The 20,473-nt window shown below is 47.6% G+C and overlaps 1 protein-coding gene across 1 annotated transcript in view; it reads right to left on the reverse strand.

The window, feature by feature from the left end:
• Positions 1 to 20,473, reverse strand: part of TTC36 (tetratricopeptide repeat domain 36) — a 49,564-nt gene that overhangs the window by 19,162 nt on the left and 9,929 nt on the right. The window contains exon 2 of the mRNA XM_077250593.1: positions 6,405 to 6,593. Coding sequence (XP_077106708.1) covers positions 6,405 to 6,593 — 189 coding nt within the window. The remainder of the gene's footprint in view (positions 1 to 6,404; positions 6,594 to 20,473) is intronic.

The following is a 20,473-nucleotide window of genomic DNA, read 5'->3' on the forward strand; positions in this document are numbered from 1 at the left end:
GGCAGAACTAGCCCGATTATTAAGGGCAAATTCAGCCAACGGCAAGAAGGTCACCCAATCATCCTGATCAGAAGAGACAAAACACCTCAAATACGCCTCCAGAGTCTGATTAGTTCGTTCCGTTTGTCCGTTAGTCTGTGGATGAAAAGCGGACGAAAACGACAAATCAATGCCCATCCTACCACAAAAGGATCGCCAGAACCTGGAAACAAACTGGGATCCTCTGTCCGACACAATATTCTCAGGAATGCCGTGCAAACGAACCACGTTCTGGAAGAACACAGGAACCAGATCAGCAGAGGAAGGCAGCTTAGGCAAAGGAACCAGATGGACCATCTTGGAGAAACGATCACATATCACCCAGATGACAGACATGCCTTTAGACACCGGGAGATCCGAAATGAAATCCATAGAGATGTGTGTCCAAGGTCTCTTCGGGACAGGCAAGGGCAAGAGCAACCCGCTGGCACGAGAACAGCAAGGCTTAGCTCGAGCACAAGTACCGCAGGACTGCACAAATGACCGCACATCCCTTGACAAGGAAGGCCACCAAAAGGACCTGGCCACCAGATCTCTGGTGCCAAAAATTCCCGGGTGCCCTGCCAACACTGAGGAATGAACCTCGGAAATGACTCTGTTGGTCCATTTAGCAGGCACAAACAATCTGTCAGGTGGACAAGAGTCAGGCCTACCAGCCTGAAATCTCTGCAACACACGTCGCAGATCTGGAGAAATCGCTGACAAGATAACTCCTTCCTTAAGAATACCCTCAGGTTCAGCGACTCCAGGAGCATCAGGCACAAAGCTCCTAGACAGAGCATCGGCCTTCACATTCTTAGAACCTGGTAAATACGAGACCACAAAGTCAAAACGGGAGAAAAACAATGACCAGCGGGCCTGTCTAGGATTCAGGCGTTTAGCAGACTCGAGATACATCAAATTTTTGTGATCAGTCAAGACCACCACCCGATGCTTAGCACCCTCGAGCCAATGACGCCACTCCTCAAATGCCCACTTCATGGCCAATAACTCCCGATTGCCCACATCATAATTTCGCTCTGCCGGCGAAAACTTCCTAGAGAAAAAGGCACAAGGTCTCATAGTAGAGCAACCAGGGCCTCTCTGCGACAAAACGGCCCCTGCCCCAATCTCCGAAGCATCCACCTCAACCTGAAAGGGAAGTGAGACGTCAGGCTGGCACAAAACAGGCGCCGAAGTAAACCGGCGTTTCAACTCCTGGAAAGCCTCCACGGCAGCAGGAGCCCAGTTAGCTACATCAGAGCCTTTCTTGGTCATATCCGTCAGCGGTTTAACAACGCTAGAGAAATTTGCGATAAAACGACGGTAGAAGTTAGCAAAACCCAAGAACTTCTGAAGACTCTTAACTGACGAGGGTTGAGTCCAATCATGAATAGCTCGGACCTTGACTGGATCCATCTCCACAGCAGAAGGGGAAAAAATGAACCCCAAAAAGGGAACCTTCTGTACACCAAAGAGACACTTTGAGCCTTTTACAAACAAAGAATTTTCACGCAAAATCTCAAAAACCATCCTGACCTGCTCCACATGCGAGTCCCAATCATCAGAAAAAAACAGAATATCATCCAGATAAACAATCAAGAATTTATCCAGATACTTCCGGAAAATGTCATGCATGAAGGACTGAAAAACTGAAGGTGCATTAGAGAGCCCAAATGGCATCACCAAGTACTCAAAATGACCTTCGGGCGTATTGAATGCGGTTTTCCATTCATCGCCCTGCCTAATGCGCACAAGGTTGTACGCACCACGAAGGTCCATCTTGGTGAACCACTTGGCACCTTTAATCCGGGCAAACAAATCTGACAACAACGGCAAAGGACACTGAAATTTGACAGCGATCTTATTTAAAAGCCGATAGTCAATACAAGGCCTCAAAGATCCGTCCTTTTTGGCCACAAAAAAGAATCCCGCACCAAGAGGGGAAGAGGAAGGACGGATATGCCCCTTCTCAAGAGACTCCTTGATATATGAACGCATCGCGGTATGTTCAGGTACCGACAGATTAAACAGTCTCCCCTTAGGAAACTTACTGCCAGGGATCAAATCTATTGCACAGTCACATTCCCTATGAGGAGGCAGTGCACTGGACTTAGACTCGCTGAAGACATCCTGATAATCAGACAAATACGCCGGAACTTCCGAAGGCGTAGAAGAAGCAATAGACAAGGGCAGGGAATCTCCATGAATTCCATGGCAGCCCCAACTTGACACTGACATAGCCTTCCAGTCCAAGACTGGATTATGGGTCTGTAACCATGGCAAACCCAAAACAACCAAATCATGCATTTTATGCAGAACAAGAAAACGTATTACCTCCCGATGTTCGGGAGTCATGCACATGGTAACCTGTGTCCAAAACTGCGGTTTATTTTTTGCCAATGGCGTAGAATCAATACCCCTAAGAGGGATAGGATTTTCCAATGGCTCAAGAACAAATCCGCAGCGCTTGGCAAATGACAGATCCATAAGGCTCAGGGCCGCACCTGAGTCCACAAACGCCATGACAGGATACGATGACAGTGAGCAAATCAAAGTTACAGATAGAATAAATTTAGGTTGCAAATTACCAATGACGACCGGACTAACAACCTTAGTAAGACGTTTAGAGCATGCTGAGATAACATGTGTAGAATCACCACAGTAGTAACACAAGCCATTCTGGCGTCTATGAATTTTCCGCTCATTTCTAGTCAGGATTCTATCACATTGCATTAATTCAGGTGCCTGTTCAAACAACACCATGAGGGAATTTGCGGTTTTGCGCTCCCGCAACCGCCGGTCGATTTGAATAGCCAGGGCCATAGAATCATTCAGACCTGTGGGAATGGGAAAACCCACCATCACATTCTTAATGGCTTCAGAAAGACCATTTCTAAAATTTGCAGCCAATGCACACTCGTTCCACTGGGTCAGCACGGACCATTTCCAAAATTTTTGGCAATACCCTTCAGCCTCGTCCTGGCCCTGAGACATAGCCAGCAAGGCTTTTTCTGCCTGAATCTCAAGATTGGGTTCCTCATAAAGCAAACCGAGTGCCAGAAAAAACGCATCAATATCAGCCAATGCCGGATCTCCTGGCGCCAGCGAGAAAGCCCAATCCTGAGGGTCGCCCCGTAAAAAAGAAATAACAATTTTCACTTGCTGAGCGAAGTCTCCAGAGGAACAGGGTCTCAGGGACAAAAACAATTTACAATTATTCCTGAAATTTCTAAACTTAAATCGGTCTCCGGAAAACAGTTCAGGAATCGGTATCTTAGGTTCTGACATAGGATTTCTGGTAACATAATCTTGTATGCCCTGCACACGAGCAGCAAGCTGGTCCACACTTGTAATCAAGGTCTGGACATTCATGTCTGCAGCAATCACAAGCCACTCAGAGGTAAAGGGGAAAAGAAAAAAAAATGAGAGAGAGAAAAAAAAAACTCAGAACTTTCTTTCTTATAATCCCGCTTCTGCAATGCATTTAACATTTAATACTGGCCTGGCAAACTGTTATGACCCCAATGGCGAGGGTCTCAGAGATATCAGCAAGTCTGCGAAGTACAAAAATCCAGCTCATAGGGCAGTGGTAACTGGGTTGACCATATATCTACTCCTAACGCCAACACTAGAAGTAGCCGGGGAACATGCCTACGTTGGTCGCTAGATGTCTCGCGCCAGCCGGAGGACTAACTACCCCTAGAAGAGGAAAACAAAGACCTCTCTTGCCTCCAGAGAATAGACCCCAAAAGTTGGATACAAGCCCCCCACAAATAATAACGGTGAGGTAAGAGGAAATGACAAACACAGAGATGAACTAGGTTTAGCAAAGAGAGGCCCACTCACTAATAGCAGAATGTAGTAAGATAACTTATATGGTCAACAAAAACCCTAACAAAAATCCACACTGGAGATTCAAGAACCCCCGAACCGTCTAACGGCCCGGGGGGAGAACTCCAGCCTCCCTAGAGCTTCCAGCAAGGATAGGATACAGATTATGTACAAGCTGGACAAAAATGCAAAACAAAAACAATAGCAAAAAGCAAGAAAGCAGACTTAGCTTAATCAAGCAGGAACCAGGATCAGTAGACAAGAGCACTACAGATTAGCTCTGATATCAACGTTGCCAGGCATTGAACTGAAGGTCCAGGGAGCTAATATAGCAACACCCCTGACCTAACGACCCAGGTGAGCATACAAGGGATGATAGACATACCCAGAGTAAAAACACTAGTAGCCACTAGAGGGAGCCAAAAGGTAAATTCACAACAGATTTCCACCTGCAAAGGGAACTCTGGAGGTGCCATCGGACCGGCCGGACTTGCGCAGCCCAGTTAACCGTATTCTGGACTGAGGATCCTGAAGCCTTCGGTAAAGAGGTAAAGAGACTGCAACCTGGTGTCCTCGTTATTTACTGCGACCTGCACCGCACCACCACAACATCACCACCATCCACACCTTTCATTGGACTCCCCTCAGCAGGGTCACGGACCGGGTCTAGCCACCGTGACAACCCCAGAACAGAGACTCAGAGGCCCGGTACTGGGTACCCCTCGGCCCTGCAGCAGTGGGGGCGCTCCATTAGGTATTAAGGTCGGGCAGCCAACTTGGAATTGACTGTCCTGCCGGTCTCTGAAGTAATGCGTAGAGTCAATTACTCCCTCGGTGTTCCGGCCACCGGCTACGCGCCTCAGAAGGAGGCTGCCGATCTTGGGGCAGAACTCCTCCCGGTATTATCTCCTTGTGCTGTGACTTCGTTTCTCACTCTCCACAATACAATTCCTTTCTTGTCCTTTCTTAGGATGCTGCCGCACGTGGGGCAGGCGCAGCTCCGTAGCTTTCTATCTGGTGCTAGACCTCTGTCAGGATCCCACCCCTGACAGGGACCCTCTGTCTGCAGCTCAGATGTTCCTCCTTTTCCCCCTGTCTTCCTGACAGGAACCCTCTGGGTCAAAACCCAGGTAGCGTCTGACTAACTTTCTATCCAACCCACCAGTTTTACCCGTATGTGAGGAGTGCCCTAATAGATAGAAGCAAGGCTCCCCCTGGTGGACTGGAGTGTGAAGTGTAGTGTGTGACTTGTGATACCTGGCAAGGTGAACTCCTTTAGTACCATCAGATGTAATATCACTCACCCTGGTGGAAGAGCGACATTACTGCAACGACCAGGACTCTGGGGCGCTGCACTAGTCTGTAGGGAAAGTTAGTCAGTTCTTGCCAGGAAACAGACTGGATCAGTCTGAGGCAGAAGAGGGTTTACGGAGCTGTGTAGCCGCAGTGCAGCAGTTCCTGGAAAGAGACATTCAGAAAGCCGAATACATTGCAGTGAACGTGCAGGAGAGCAAAGTACAGGAGAGGATACCAGGGGGAGACCAGCCCCGAGCAGGCTGCCTCCTTCTGAGGCACAGAAACCGGTAGCCGGAACACCAAGGATTGTAAGGCCCTCCACGACTTACATCAGAGACCGGCAGGACAGCTGAATTCCACGTTCCCGGTCTGCCTTAGTACCCAGGAGGCACGGTGACACCCTTAGAGGCTGGGGCGTGCTAGAGTCCCTATAAACCACTTCAAGTCACCAGTCATATGGGTCATGTCCTATCCTATATGGGGGACAGAGAGAACAATAGAACACCTGTGAGGACTTTACTTGAAGCCCAAGGCAGTAAGGGACTACAACACCACGGCACTAGAGGAAGGCTTTGATTTCCACCTGGGTAAGGGGACTCCTAACTTGCCTCTAAGCCGGCCAGACCCTGCCTGCCCTGTGATCTTGTGCCCTGGACTGTGGCTGCCTGAAGTCTTCAGTAAACAAGGTAAAGAGACTGCAAACCTGTTCTTCATTGCACCTCTCACCATCTTCCATCTTCACACCGGGAGCCCTGGGAATATACTTCACTTGTGGGAAGGTATACCATCTAGCTGCATAACATCACCCCAAAGGACCCCTTAAAGCAGCATCGGTCCCCACTGACCGAATACCACAGGTGGCGTCACGAACATAAACTTTATTCCCTTTAAAGACCTTTCCCTTTTACATGGGCGCCCAGGGCCACGGAATTGGTCACCACCGTGACATCCCCCTGTGAAACACCGGACCCAGTACCTAGTACCCCACGGCCCTGCCGGGGCGACCTATTAGTTATTTACTTTAAAGCTTAAGATAATTTAAACTTTAAAGATGATTGTTTTGAAGAATAACCTGACATAATGAAATAACCGATGAGAGTCCGATGGTGGTGGCCCAATGTGGTTGTCTCAAAGCCTACAGTGTGTTTGCTCGAGTTCTGGCACTTGCCTGATCCTGGCTGCACATAGGGGGTCCTGATCCCCCATGATATGCTACATTTAACCCAAAAAGCACAATAGTGAGTGTAACTTTTCACCTGTCACATCTCCCTGAAGCCGCAGAGCCTGAGCGCGGTTGTTGTATGCCGATGGCCAATCAGGAAGAAGTGAAATGGCTTCACCGAACTTTAGTATTGCCGTCTTCACATCTCCACATTCTGCCGCTGTCACACCACTCAGCTCGAGTCTAAGAGCCTCTTCCAGAAGATCAGGTGGGAATCTGCGGTCTGCAAGAAGGTGCAAAGATGAGCTTTTCAAACAGTATTAACACCCGACCTAAAACGGTTTGCCATGCATTACAACACATTTTACATTTCTTTGCATTAAACCTGAAGCAGATAGTCTTCATCAACAATGTCCTACAAGTTTGTGTCTACAGCTCTGATGCAGATCAATGCATATCCATGGTAACCAACAATAAACCAACCCTGCGTAGTCTAACGCTGTATGCAAACTCCCATCCATCTATGTACTGCAAAATCCTAGACTACGGTATGACTACAGGATGTGACTAATGAGCATTACAGGTGTTCGGTACCGTGCATGGGATCATCCCATGGCTTCTCCGGCCACCTAGAAGGTAAAACATGGCTGCTGTTTGACGACCTGGATCACAGAAAGGCTAGAACAATTACAATAATTCACTAAGGTCTTAATATTGGATTCATATTCATGTTAACTCTAAGAATTTAATGCCTAATTTCCCTGCAGCGACCACCGCAAGGGCTATGTATAGTTCTCTATAGCTTTCCCTGGAAGTGACAGAAAATCCTAGGACATTTCTGAAACTGAGCCGGAGTCAGATCAATCCAGATAGAGATTGTCATGATGAGACGCTGAAGGTGTAGGCCTATGTCTTGTTTCAGTGTACGGATGATCACTAGTGATGAGCGAGCGTGCTCAGATAAGGTGATATCTGGCATGCTCGGGTGCTACCCAAGTGACTACGGCGTGCTCGAAAAATATGTTGGAGTCCCCACCATTGCATGTCTCGCTGCTATTCAACAGCCGCAACATATGAGGGGATTGCCTGTTTGTTTTACGGCCATGGTCGGCCTTGTCTAAGCCCAGCATAGTGTTAAACTCCTAAGCATTAGGCCATGTTCAGGATTTCTTGCAGAAATTTCCTGACAAAAACCAGACATTTCTGCCAGAAATCCGCATGCGTCGTTATTTATGTGTTTTTTTTTTTTTTTCACTTTTTTCTGGAGCTTTCCCAGTGCATTAAATAGCGGGAAAAGTGCAAAAAATCCACAAAATTAATGAACATGCTGCTTTTTTTTACTATGATGCGTTTTTTTCGCGAAAAAAAAACCGCATCATGTGTACAAGAATTGCAGAATGCATTCTAAATGATAGGATGCATATGTATGTGTTTTTTATACATTTTTATCGCATTTTTATAGCGAAAAAAATGCAAAAAAAGTGCAAAAAATCCTGAAAGTGTGCACATACCCTTAGGCTGCCGTCACACTAGCAGTATTTGGTCAGTATTTTACATCAGTATTTGTAAGCCAAAACCAGGAGCGGGTGATAAATGCAGAAGTGGTGACGTGTTTCTGTCAGTGGCATACCGCCGATGGCAGCAGGCCACATGACTGCTATTGGACCCATGAGCTGGGGGGGCAGTATCAGCGCCTCCTCCTGTCAGCACCCACACCAGATCCCCATCCTCCATACAATATAATGCACCCCCACCAATGGTCCTCCACAGAATATAATGCACCCCCACCAATGGTCCTCCACAGAATATAATGCACCCTCACCAATGGTCCTCCACAGAAAAATAATGCACCCCCCATAGTCCTCCACAGAACATAATGCACCCCCCATGGTCCTCCACAGAATATAATGCACCCCCCATGGTCCTCCACAGAATATAATTCACCCCCCATGGTCCTCCACAGAATATAATGTACCCCATGGTTCTCCACAGAATATAATGCACCTCATGGTCCTTCACAGAATATAATGCACCCCATGGTCTTCCACACAATAAAATGCACCCCCCATGGTCCTCCACACAATATAATACATGCGATGTGTAGAATTATTAGTGAGTGCTACTAGTGAGATGTGAGGTCCCCTGGTCCCAGTGCGGCCAGTGTCCTGAACCTGTATCCCTGGCCCCGATGCAGTCTATCCTATATCCAAAATCCCCAGGTCCCAGTGTGGCTGTATCCTTAGTCTTCCGGTCCTGGAGCAACCTGCGCCTGAACCTCATGCCCTTGTCCTTGAACTGCCGATGCCTAAACATTATCGCACAGTCCGTGTACTGCCAAACCCTGATCCAGTATCCTAGACCGGCGCATCTGAACCGAGCCCGAATCCGTTTCAGTAACTGTTCTCTTGATAGTTGCCAGAATTTACTAGTGTGAATGGAGACCTAGCCCTAATCAATGTCAGCGTACCTGACCCGTTGGGTCAGCAGCTGCAGCACCGAGCTCTGCCTAGCAGTGGTAGGTGGCGGCAACCTGCAGCCCAGCCTCTCTCCATCATCAGAAGCTCCAGTGAACACCAAGTAGCCGCTTAGCTACGACCTTTCCTGGGCAGGCATGGCTCTGTGGCATAGTGGGTCCACAAATCCACATTGCCACCATTGGGCCTAACAGTTTGCTTTGGCCAACCATGGTCGCAACAGTAAGGAGGGAAAGCATAGGGAGAAGAGGGACAATAGCAGGGTGTTTTAGACTATTGCACCAATAATGGCAAAGCATGGTAACAGTGCTCACATTCTTTGCCACCTCCTTTCAGACTGACTGTCTTACCCGAAATAAAATGATAGACCGGCCTGGATGATGGCAAGATCAGCTCAATTTTTTCCTAATTTGTGAAATCCTGTGTATACGGCTATAGAAAAAGTTTGTTCATTTCTGGTTATAGTCTATGGTTCGGTTGCAGAATGTATCTGCAATGCTATATTGTGTGGCCCTCAACCACCTCGACACACATGCTTGTCAGCATGGTGCTGGTCACAAGTAATTTCCATGTCAAAAGCGAAGTTGCACACAGCTCCAGAGCAAGGACTGACCAGTTCTAATGGTGCACAGAGTTGCCAATTTGAATTTTTTTTGCTGGACTGCTCAGCAAAAAAATCACAGAGAAAAGTGATAAACTTTTACAGCCCATAATTTCCGTGCTGTCGGCAACCTTGACGGTGCACTGTGTAGCCATCTCTGGGCCCCCGATCTACCAGGAGAATCTTTATGTTGGAGCAGTCTATGAGCAGTCTTCCGTACACACAATGAGCTTCTGCTGAGTATTTCATGTTGCAGATTTTCTGCACCTGCTAGTTACATTATATTACTTGCAATCTCATTGCGTTTTTAGGCTGTGTGCACATGTTCCTGATTTTTCGAGGTTTTTCGCTATAAAAACGCAATAAAACCACAAACAAAACGCATCCATTAAGCATCCTATTAATAGAATGCAATCCGCAACTTTTGTGCACATGTTGCGTTTTTTTCTGCTAAAAAAACGCATCGTGGTAAAAAACGCAGCATGTTCATTGATTTTGTGGCTTTTTCGCGGATTTCGCGCTATTTAATGCATTGGGAAGCGCGAAAAATCCACACAAGAGAACGCACACAAAAAATGCGAGAAAAACACATGTGGATTTCCTGCAGAAAAAGTCCGGTTTTGTTCAGGACATTTCTGCAAAGAATCCTGATGTGTGCACATAGCCTTACTTGTGTTTTTATGGCGTTTTTGATGTGGCGGTTTTTGTCTCATCTTGGTTTATATTGCTTTAAATTTAACTGCTTTGTTTTCGGTATTTCTTTGCCTTTGACTTTGACAAAACCTTATTGATGCAGTCTAGTGATGAGCGAGGGTACTTGTTGCTCGGGTTTTCCCGAGCACGCTCGAGTGGTCGCCGAGTATTTGTAACTGCTCGGAGATTTAGTTTTCGTTGCCTCAGCTGCATGATTTACAGCTGCTAGCCAGCCTGAGTACATGTGGGGATTGCCTGGTTGCTAGGGAATCCCCACATGTAATCAAGCTGTCTAGCAGCCATAAATCATGCAGCTGAGGCAACGAAAACTAAATCTCCGAGCACTGACAAATACTCGGAGATCACCCGAGCGTGCTCTGGAAAACCCGAGCAACAAATATACTCGCTCGTCACTAATGCAGTCATGTGAGGATTACATGCATTTGAGTGCTGCACACATGCTAAAAATGCATATAATTTGCTCATGTCTGCATTAATAAAGTTGTCAAAAGCATGAAAAATCTAGATGTGTGGTGAGCACTATGAACCCCCAAGTGCTTTATAACGTAGAGCCGTGAAAATAAAAAATCATATTTTTTCCACAAAAATTATCTTTTCACCCCCAAATTTTTACTTTCACAAGGGTAACAGGAGAAATTGGACCATGAAAGTTGTTGTGCAATTTGTCCTGAGTATGTTGATACCCCATATGTGGGGTGCACTGTTTGGGCGCATGGCAGAGCTCGGAAGGGAAGTAGTGATGTTTTGAAATGTAGACTTTGATGGAATAGTCAGCGTGCGTCATGCTCTGTTTGCAGAGCCCTTGATGTGCCTACACAGTAGAAACCCCCCACAAGTGACCCCATTTTGGAAATTAGACCCCCCCAAGAAGCTTATCTAGATGTGTGGTGAGCACTTTGAACTCCCAAGTGCTTCACAGAAGTTTATAACGCAGAGCCGTGAAAATAAAAAATCTTTTTTTTTCCACAAAAATAAGTTTTTAGCCCCCAATTTTTTTTTTTATTTTCCCAAGGGTAGCAGGAGAAACTGGACACCAAAAGTTGTCCAATTTGTCCTGAGTACGCTGAAGCCCGATACTGTATGTGAGGGTAAACCACTGTTTGGGTGCACGGCAGAGCTCAGAAGGGAGGAAGCAACATTTGAGTTATTCAACGCAAAATTGGCTGGAATCAATGGTGGAGCCATGTCGTGTTTGGTGACCCCCTGATGTACCTAAACAGTGAAAACCCCCAATTCTAACTCCAACCCTAACCCCAACACACCCCTAACCCTAATCCCAACCCTAACCATAATCCTAATCACAACCCTAACCACAACAAACCCCTAACCCTATTCCCAACCCTAACCATAACTCAAAACACACCCTTAACCCTAATCCTAATTCCAAACCTAACCACAACCCTAACCCCAACACACCCCTAAGCCTAATCCCAACCCTAACCATAACCCTAACCACAAACCTAACCCTAATCCCAACACACCCATAACCCTAATCCCAACCCTAATCCTAACCCCAACCCTAATCCCATCCCAAAACTAACCCTAATCCCAAACTTAAGGCTTCTTTTACACTTACCAGGTTTTTTTGCGGCCCGTTATTGTGGGCTTTTTTTGCGGGCTGTATTGCCGCAATTTTCAAGGTCTGCCGCAATAACGGACCACAAAAAACTTGCGGATCGCCATTTTTCAGGTTTGCAATACTATGGCAAAAGTATTGGAAAAAAAACAGCGGTCCGCAAAACCGGAAGCCACAGTGCACCGCAAAAACAACCTACCATTGTTTTTGCGGGCCCATTGAATTATAATGGGGGCTGTGTCCGTAAGCCGTGAAAAATATGGAGCAGGCTCGATATTTTTTCACAGCCGTAAATACGGCCATACGGCGCTCCGTGGAATTATTGCGGCCCTTTTTTGTGGCCCCATAGAAATTTATTGGGATGGCAAAAGCGGGACACAAAACCACGGTAAGTGTAAAAGAAGCCTTACCCTAATCCTAACTCTAACCCTAATTTTAGCCCCAACACTATCCATAATTTTAGCCCCAACCCTAACCTTAACTTTAGCCCAACTCTAAACCTTATGAGAAAATGGAAATACATTTAATTTCTTTATTTTATTATTTTTCCCTAACTAGGGGGGTGATAAAGGCGGGGTTTATTTACTATTTTTTATTTTGATCACTGTAATAGGGTTTATCACAGTGACCAAAATAAGCCAATAGGAAAAATCTTCCTATTGTTGCCGGGTGCCGGCCGGCAGATCTGGATGGGCGCACTGCACATGCTCCTGCCATTTTTTCCCTGATCAAGATGGCGGCGCCCACCGGAGAAAGCAGGAGGGACGAGGAGCACCAGGAGACACTGGTAAGTATGGGGAGGAGAGAGAAATTAACTGGCACATAGGACTTTTATTTTTTTTGCGTCCGCCGCTACATGGTTAGTAGCGGCGATCGCAAATCCGGGGCCGGTAAAAACCTACCCCAATTATGTTCTCTGGGGTCTTGGCTACCCCCGGCAGCCGAGACCCCGAGATCTGCCGGGTACCAGCTGGCAGATCTCAGCAGGCGCACTACGTATGCGCCTGCCATTTTTTTCTGGGAAAAGATGGCGGTGCCCAAGGGGGGGGGCAGGAGGGCTGAGAAGCACCGGGGGGGGGATCGGGGACCATATTTCTCTCTCCTCTGATGTACGATCACATCAGAGGAGAGAGAAATTAAATGGCACATCTGACTTTTTTTTTGCGATCGCTGGTAAACGGTTAATACCGGTGATCGCAAAATCGGGGTCGGTAAAAACCGACCTGAATCATCTGTCTCTGGGGGACGCTATACACTTCTTCCACAGCCGTTAATTAACGGCGCTAGTGTGGCACCCCAGGGTCTCGGTCCTCACAGTAATGTCGCTTTCCTCACGGGGAGAGCGATGTGCAGCTCCCCAGGGTCCTGGTCGTTGCAGTAATGTCATTTTACTCTAGGGGAGAGTGATGTTAGGTTTGGAGGCAATGAAGAATGAGATCTCTTTACCAGGTATCACAAACATGCAACACATTTCATACTCCAGGCCACCAGGGGGAGCTATGCTCCTATTTATTAGGGCACTCTTCACACTTAGATAAAACTGGTTGCCTGGATAGGAAGTTAGTTAGTTGCTGGCTGACCTTTGCTCAGGTAGTTGGTCCCTGACAGGGGTGGGATCCTATCAGAGGTCGAGACAGAAGGACACGGAGCTGTGCCTGCCCTGAGTGCGGCAGCTTCTGGAAAGAGACACTGAAGGAGAACTGTATTGTAGAGAGGGAGAAGAAGTCATAGCAAAGGAGTGGATATCAGAGGAGTTCTGCCCTACACAGGCTGCCTCCTTCTGAGGCGCAGGATCCCGGTAGCCGGAACACTGAGGGAGCAACAGTCCTTTATGCCTTGCTCCAGAGACTGGCAGGACAGCTAATTTCACGTTACCTGCCCGCCCTATACCCAGGAGGCAAGGTGGCACCCACGAGAGGCAGGGGAATGATAGAGTCCCTGTAAAACACCTCAAGCCACCCGTCATATGGGTTTGTCCTATCCATCTGGGGGACAGAGAGAGAGACATAACATCTGTATCATCTGCAACAGTTGTGAGGACCTTATGAGACGCTTAGCAGTAAGGTACTACAACCCCACAGCGCTAGAGGAAGGCTACTGATTTCTACCTGGATAAGGGGACTCTGGACTTGCCTCCAAACCGGCCGGACTCTGCCTACCCTGTGGTCTGGTGCCCTGGACTGTGGATGCTGAAGTCTACAGTAAAAGGTAAAGAGACTGCAACCTTGTGTCCTCATTCTTCACTGCACCTCTCACCATTCACCATCTACACACTGGGAAGCCCTGGGGATACACTTCACCTGTGGGAAGGTATACGATCTAGCTGCAATAACATCACCCCAGCGGACTCCTTAAAGCAGCGTCGGTCACCCTGACCGAATACCACAGGTGGCGTCACGAACATTTCCCCTTTAAAGACCTTTCCTCCTTTACACGGACATCCCTAGTGCCATGGACCGGGTCAGCCACTGTGACATCCCCCCTGTGAACCGAAGGACCTGGTACCGAGTACCCCACTGCCCTAGACGGGGCGATCCATGATGCTACGTTTGGAGGCAAGAAAAGATAACTGTAACCAGGTACCACAAACATGCAGCACATTCACACTCCAGGCCACCAGGGGGAGCTTTTGATCCTATTTACTGCGTGACTCCCTATATATATATATATATATATATATATATATATATAACTGGTAGTCTGTAGGGAAAGAAGTGAGTTCCAGACAGCAGTCTGAGGAGGACAGAGGGTTTACAGAGCTGTGTATGCCACAGTGCTACAGCTCCTGGAAAGAGACATTTTGAAAGCAGAATAGATTGCAGTGAGCATGCAGGAGAGGAAGCACAGGAGAGGATACCAGAGGGAGACCAGCCCCGAGCAGGCTGCCTCCTTCTGAGGCGCAGAAATCCGGTAGCCGGAACACCGAGGTTGTAAGGACCTCCACGCCTTACATCAGAGACCGGCAGGACAGCTGAACTTCAAGTTCCCTGTCCGACCCAACACCCAGGAGGCACAGTGACACCTGTTGTGATTTTGCTTTTTGCTCCCTCTAGTGGTCATTAGTGATTTGACTCTGGAGCGTCTGTCTTTTCCTATATCCTCACCTGGGCCGTTAGTTCAGGGGCGTTGCTATATAAGCTCCCTGGACCTTCAGTTCAATGCCTGGCATCGTTGAAATCAGAGCTAATCTGTTGTGCTCTTGTCCTCTGATCCTGGTTCCTGTTTTTCAAGCTAAGTCTGCTTCTTTGCTTTTGCTTTGTTTGGTATTTTTGTCCAGCTTGTTCCTATCTGTATCCTGACCTTTGCTGGAAGCTCTAGGGGGCTGGTGTTCTCCCCCCGGACCGTTAGACGGTTCGGGGGTTCTTGAATCTCCAGCGTGGATTTTTATAGGGTTTTTGTTGACCAGATAAGTTATCTTGCTTTATTCTGCTATTAGTAAGCTGGCCTCTCTTTGCTGTACCTGGTTCATTTCTGTGTTTGTCATTTCCTCTTACCTCACCGTTATTATTTGTGGGGGGCTTGTATCTTGCTTTGGGGTCCCTTTCTCTGGAGGCAAGAGAGGTCTTTGTTTTCTTCTCCTAGGGGTAGTTAGATTCTCCGGCTGGCGCGAGTCATCTAGCGATCACCGTAGGCATGATCCCCGGCTACTTCTAGTGTTGGCGTTAGGAGTAGCTATTTGGTCAACCCAGTTACCACAGCCCTATGAGCTGGATTTTTGTATCTTGCAGACTTACACGTTCCTCTGAGACCCTGTCCACTGGGGTCATAACAGACACCCTTCAGAGCCGGGTCATCTAAGAGACCCTATAATCAGGCTCAAGTCACCAGTCATACGGGTTATGTTCTATCCTATCCGGGGGACAAAGAGAAAGAGATAACATCTGTGAGGACCTTATGTGAAGCTTCTAGCAGTAAGGGACTACTTTACTACAGCGCAAAGGAAGGCTTCTATTTTCCACCTGGATAAGGGGACTAAGGACTTGCCTCCAAACTGGCCAGACCCTACCTGTGCTGTGATCCAGTGCCTTGGACTGTGGCTGCTGAAGTCTTCAGTAAACGAGGTAAAGAGACTGCAAACCTGTGTCCTCGTTCCTTACTGCACCTCTCTACCATGTACACACTGGGAAGCCCTGGGGACATACTTCACCTGTGGGAAGTTATACCATCTACCGGCCATAACATCACCCCAGAGGACCCCTTAAAGCAGCGTTGGTCACCTTGACCGAATACCACAGGTGGTGTCACGAGCACAAACTTTATCCCCTTAAAAGACCTTTCCCTTTTACATGGGCGCCCAGGGCCATGGACCAGGTCGCAGCCACCGTGACATCCCCCCTGTGAACCACAGGACCTGGTACCGAGTACCCCACGGCCCTGGCGGGCGTCTGATCTTGGCATCACGAACAGGATGGACTAACCCAGCAAATCGGTTCATGTGCGCCTAAAAGACTGTGCCTAATTGTTTTGTGCTGAGAGACTGTATCGTAAAATACCGCCAAAACTGCCACCATTACAGCGCCACGAGGAGCACCGGAAAAGAAGGGCGTGCCATCATGGGAGGAGACTATCGGAGTGGCGCGAACAGTGATGAACGCCCCCTACGAATGCTATTACACGATGAGGACGTGCCCATCAGCCAAGGAAGTCCGCCTCCTGGTCTGCAATGGTGGGAACAAGGAAGAGAAGGAGCCCCGCCCCCAAGAGATGGAGGAGCAGCGTGCGTGTGTGGGCGCAGATCCGAAAGAAGAGATGGCGACCAGCCGGTACCCGAAAGATTGCGAAGCAACCCAGGACCATCCAGAGCCACCGGAGGAGGACCCGAACTCACTGCTGCTGGAGGATCCGGACTTCCTGGAACCGCAGGTGGAGGCGCTGAGCCGCCAGTTCCTGGACACCAAGCTGACAGCAGTGAACAAATGGAAGTCGGCCATGTGCAGGAAGAATGCACTGGAGGAGTCGCGGTCTGTGCAGCAGCCGACTCTAGCAGCCTCGTCAGCGGAGCGGACCGGTGTTGTGAATTAGACTTTTTTGGCTCCCTCTTGTGGTCACTAGTGGTATGACTCTGTGATTGTCTTTCCCTAGTTTGGCACCCACCTGGGTCGTTAGTCCAGGGGTGTTGCTATATGAACTTCCTGAATTCTTAGTCTGGTGCCTGGCATCGTTGTAATCAGTCCTTTCTGTTTGCTCCTGTCTGCTGGTCCTGGTTCATGCAAAATTAAGCTAAGTCCTGCTTCCTTGTTTTTTGGTTATTTGTATTGCTCTTATTTTTTGTCCAGCTTGTACTAAATGTTATTCCTGATTTTGCTGGAAGCTCTAGGGGGCTGGTATTCTCCCCCCGGGCCGTTAGACGGTTCGGGGGTTCTTGAATATCCAGCGTGGATATTTTTGATAGGGTTTTTGCTGACCGTATAAGTCATCTTACTATATTCTGCTATTAGTCAGTGGGCCTCTCTTTGCTAAATACCTAGTTCATTCTTACGTTTGTCTTTTCTTCTTACCTCACCGTTATTATTTGTTGAGGGCTTGTATCCAACTTTTGGGGTCTTTTCTCTGGAGGCAAGAAAGGTCTATCTTTTCCCTTCTAGGGTCAGTTAGTTCTCCGGCTGGCACGAGACATCTAGAACCAACGTAGGCACGTTCCCCGGCTGCTGCTATTTGTGGTGCTAGGATTAGATATACGGTCAGCCCAGTTACCACTGCCCTATGAGCTGGTTTTTTGTGTTTGCAGACTTGGTATTTATTGCAGAGACCCTCTGCCATTGGGGTCATAACAGTATGCCAGGCCCAAGTTGAATGTTTAATGCATTGCAGAAGTGGGATAATAAGAAAGGAAATTCTGAGTTTTTTTTTTTTTTTCTTTCTTCCTCCCCTTTACCTCTGAGTGGCTTAAGCTTGCTGCAGACATGAATGTCCAGACTCTGATTACAAGTGTGGATCAGCTTGCTGCTCGTGTGCAGGGCATACAAGATTTTGTTACCAGTAGTCCTATGTCTGAACCTAAAATACCTATTCCTGAACTGTTCTCTGGAGATCGATTTAAGTTTAGGAATTTCAGGAATAATTGTAAATTGTTTCTTTCTCTGAGACCCCGTTCGTCTGGAGACTCAGCTCAGCAAGTTAAAATTGTTATCTCTTTCTTGCAGGGCGACCCTCAGGATTGGGCTTTCTCGCTAGCGCCAGGAGATCCGGCATTGGCGAATATTGATGCGTTTTTTCTGGCGCTCGGATTGCTTTACGAGGAACCCAATCTTGAAATTCAGGCAGAAAAAGCCTTGCTGGCTATTTCTCAGGGCCAGGATGAAGCTGAAGTGTATTGCCAAAAATTTCGGAAATGGTCCGTGCTTACTCAGTGGAATGAGTGTGCTCTGGCCGCAAATTTCAGAAATGGCCTTTCTGAAGCCATTAAGAATGTGATGGTGGGTTTCTCCATTCCTACAAGTCTGAATGATTCCATGGCGCTGGCTATTCAAATTGACCGGCGTTTGCGGGAGCGCAAAACTGCTAATCCTCTGGTGGTGTTGTCTGAACAAACACCTGATTTAATGCAATGTGATAGAATTCAGACTAGAAATGAACGGAAAAATCATAGACGGCAGAATGGGTTGTGTTTTTATTGTGGTGATTCTACACATGTTATATCAGCATGCTCTAAACGCCTTACAAGGGTTGTTAGCCCTGTCGCCATTGGTAATTTGCAACCTAAATTTATTTTGTCTGTGACTTTAATTTGCTCATTGTCTTCCTACTCTGTTATGGCGTTTGTGGATTCAGGTGCTGCCCTGAGTCTTATGGATCTGTCGTTTGCCAAGCGCTGTGGTTTTGTTCTTGAGCCATTGGTAAATCCTATCCCTCTTAGAGGTATTGATGCTACGCCATTGGCGGAAAATAAACCGCAGTTTTGGACACAGGTAACCATGTGCATGACTCCTGAACATCGGGAGGTGATTCGTTTTCTTGTTCTGCATAAAATGCATGATTTGGTCGTTTTGGGTCTGCCATGGTTACAGACCCATAATCCAGTCTTGGATTAGAAGGCAATGTCTGTGTCAAGTTGGGGTTGTCAGGGAATTCATGGTGATTCCCCACCGGTGTCTATTGCTTCCTCTACTCCTTCGGAAGTTCCTGAGTATTTGTCTGATTATCAGGATGTATTCAGCGAGTCCAGGTCCAGTGCTCTTCCTCCTCATAGGGACTGTGACTGCGCTATAGATTTGATTCCGGGTAGTAAATTTCCTAAGGGAAGATTATTTAATCTGTCTGTACCTGAGCATACCGCAATGCGTTCGTATATCAAGGAATCTCTGGAGAAGGGGCATATCCGTCCATCCTCTTCCCCTCTTGGTGCGGGATTCTTTTTTGTGGCCAAGAAGGACGGATCTTTGAGACCTTGTATTGACTATCGGCTTCTGAATAAAATCACTGTTAAATTTCAGTATCCTTTGCCTCTGTTGTCGGACTTGTTTGCCCGGATTAAAGGTGCCAAGTGGTTCACCAAGATAGATCTTCGTGGTGCGTACAACCTTGTGCGCATTAAGCAAGGAGATGAATGGAAAACTGCATTTAATACGCCCGAAGGTCATTTTGAGTACTTGGTGATGCCTTTTGGGCTCTCTAATGCTCCTTCAGTGTTTCAGTCCTTTATGCATGATATTTTCCGGAAGTATCTGGATAAATTTATGATTGTTTATCTGGATGATATTCTGTTTTTTTCTGATGATTGGGACTCGCATGTAGAGCAGGTCAGGATGGTGTTTCAGGTTTTGCATGAGAATGCTTTGTTTGTTAAGGGCTCAAAGTGTCTCTTTGGAGTACAGAAGGTTCCCTTTTTGGGTTTTATTTTCTCCCCTTCTGCGGTGGAGATGGACGCAGTCAAGGTCCGAGCTATTCATGATTGGACTCAACCCACGTCAGTTAAGAGTCTTCAGAAGTTCTTGGGCTTTGCTAACTTCTACCGTCGTTTTATCGCTAATTTTTCTAGCGTTGTTAAACCTTTGACGGATATGACCAAGAAAGGTTCTGATGTTGCTAACTGGGCTCCTGCAGCCGTGGAGGCTTTCCAAGAGTTGAAGCGCCGGTTTACTTCAGCGCCTGTTTTGTGCCAGCCTGATGTCTCACTTCCCTTTCAGGTTGAAGTGGATGCTTCTGAGATTGGGGCAGGGGCCGTTTTGTCGCAGAGAGGCCCTGGTTGCTCTGTAATGAGACCATGTGCTTTTTTCTCTAGGAAGTTTTCGCCTGCTGAGCGGAATTATGATGTTGGCAATCGGGAGTTGCTGGCCATGAAGTGGGCATTTGAGGAGTGGCGTCATTGGCTCGAGGGTGCTAAGCATCGTGTGGTGGTCTTGACTGATCACAAAAATCTGATGTATCTCGAGTCTGCTAAACGCCTGAATCCTAGACAGGCCCGTTGGTCATTGTTTTTCTCCCGTTTTGACTTTGTGGTCTCGTATTTACCAGGTTCAAAGAATGTGAAGGCTGATGCTCTTTCAAGGAGCTTTGTGCCTGACTCTCCTGGAGTCGCAGAACCAGTTGGTATTCTTAAAGAGGGAGTAATCTTGTCAGCCATTTCTCCGGATTTGCGACGTGTGTTGCAGAGATTTCAGGCTGGTAGACCTGACTCTTGTCCACCTGACAGACTGTTTGTTCCTGTTAAGTGGACCAGCAGAGTCATTTCCGAGGTTCATTCCTCGGTGTTGGCAGGGCATCCGTGAATTTTTGGCACCAGAGATTTGGTGGCTAGGTCCTTTTGGTGGCCTTCCTTGTCGCGGGATGTGCGGTCATTTGTGCAGTCCTGTGGGACT

Source organism: Ranitomeya variabilis, chromosome 4 (assembly GCF_051348905.1).
Source record: "Ranitomeya variabilis isolate aRanVar5 chromosome 4, aRanVar5.hap1, whole genome shotgun sequence".
In the NCBI taxonomy this organism is placed as follows: domain Eukaryota; kingdom Metazoa; phylum Chordata; class Amphibia; order Anura; family Dendrobatidae; genus Ranitomeya; species Ranitomeya variabilis.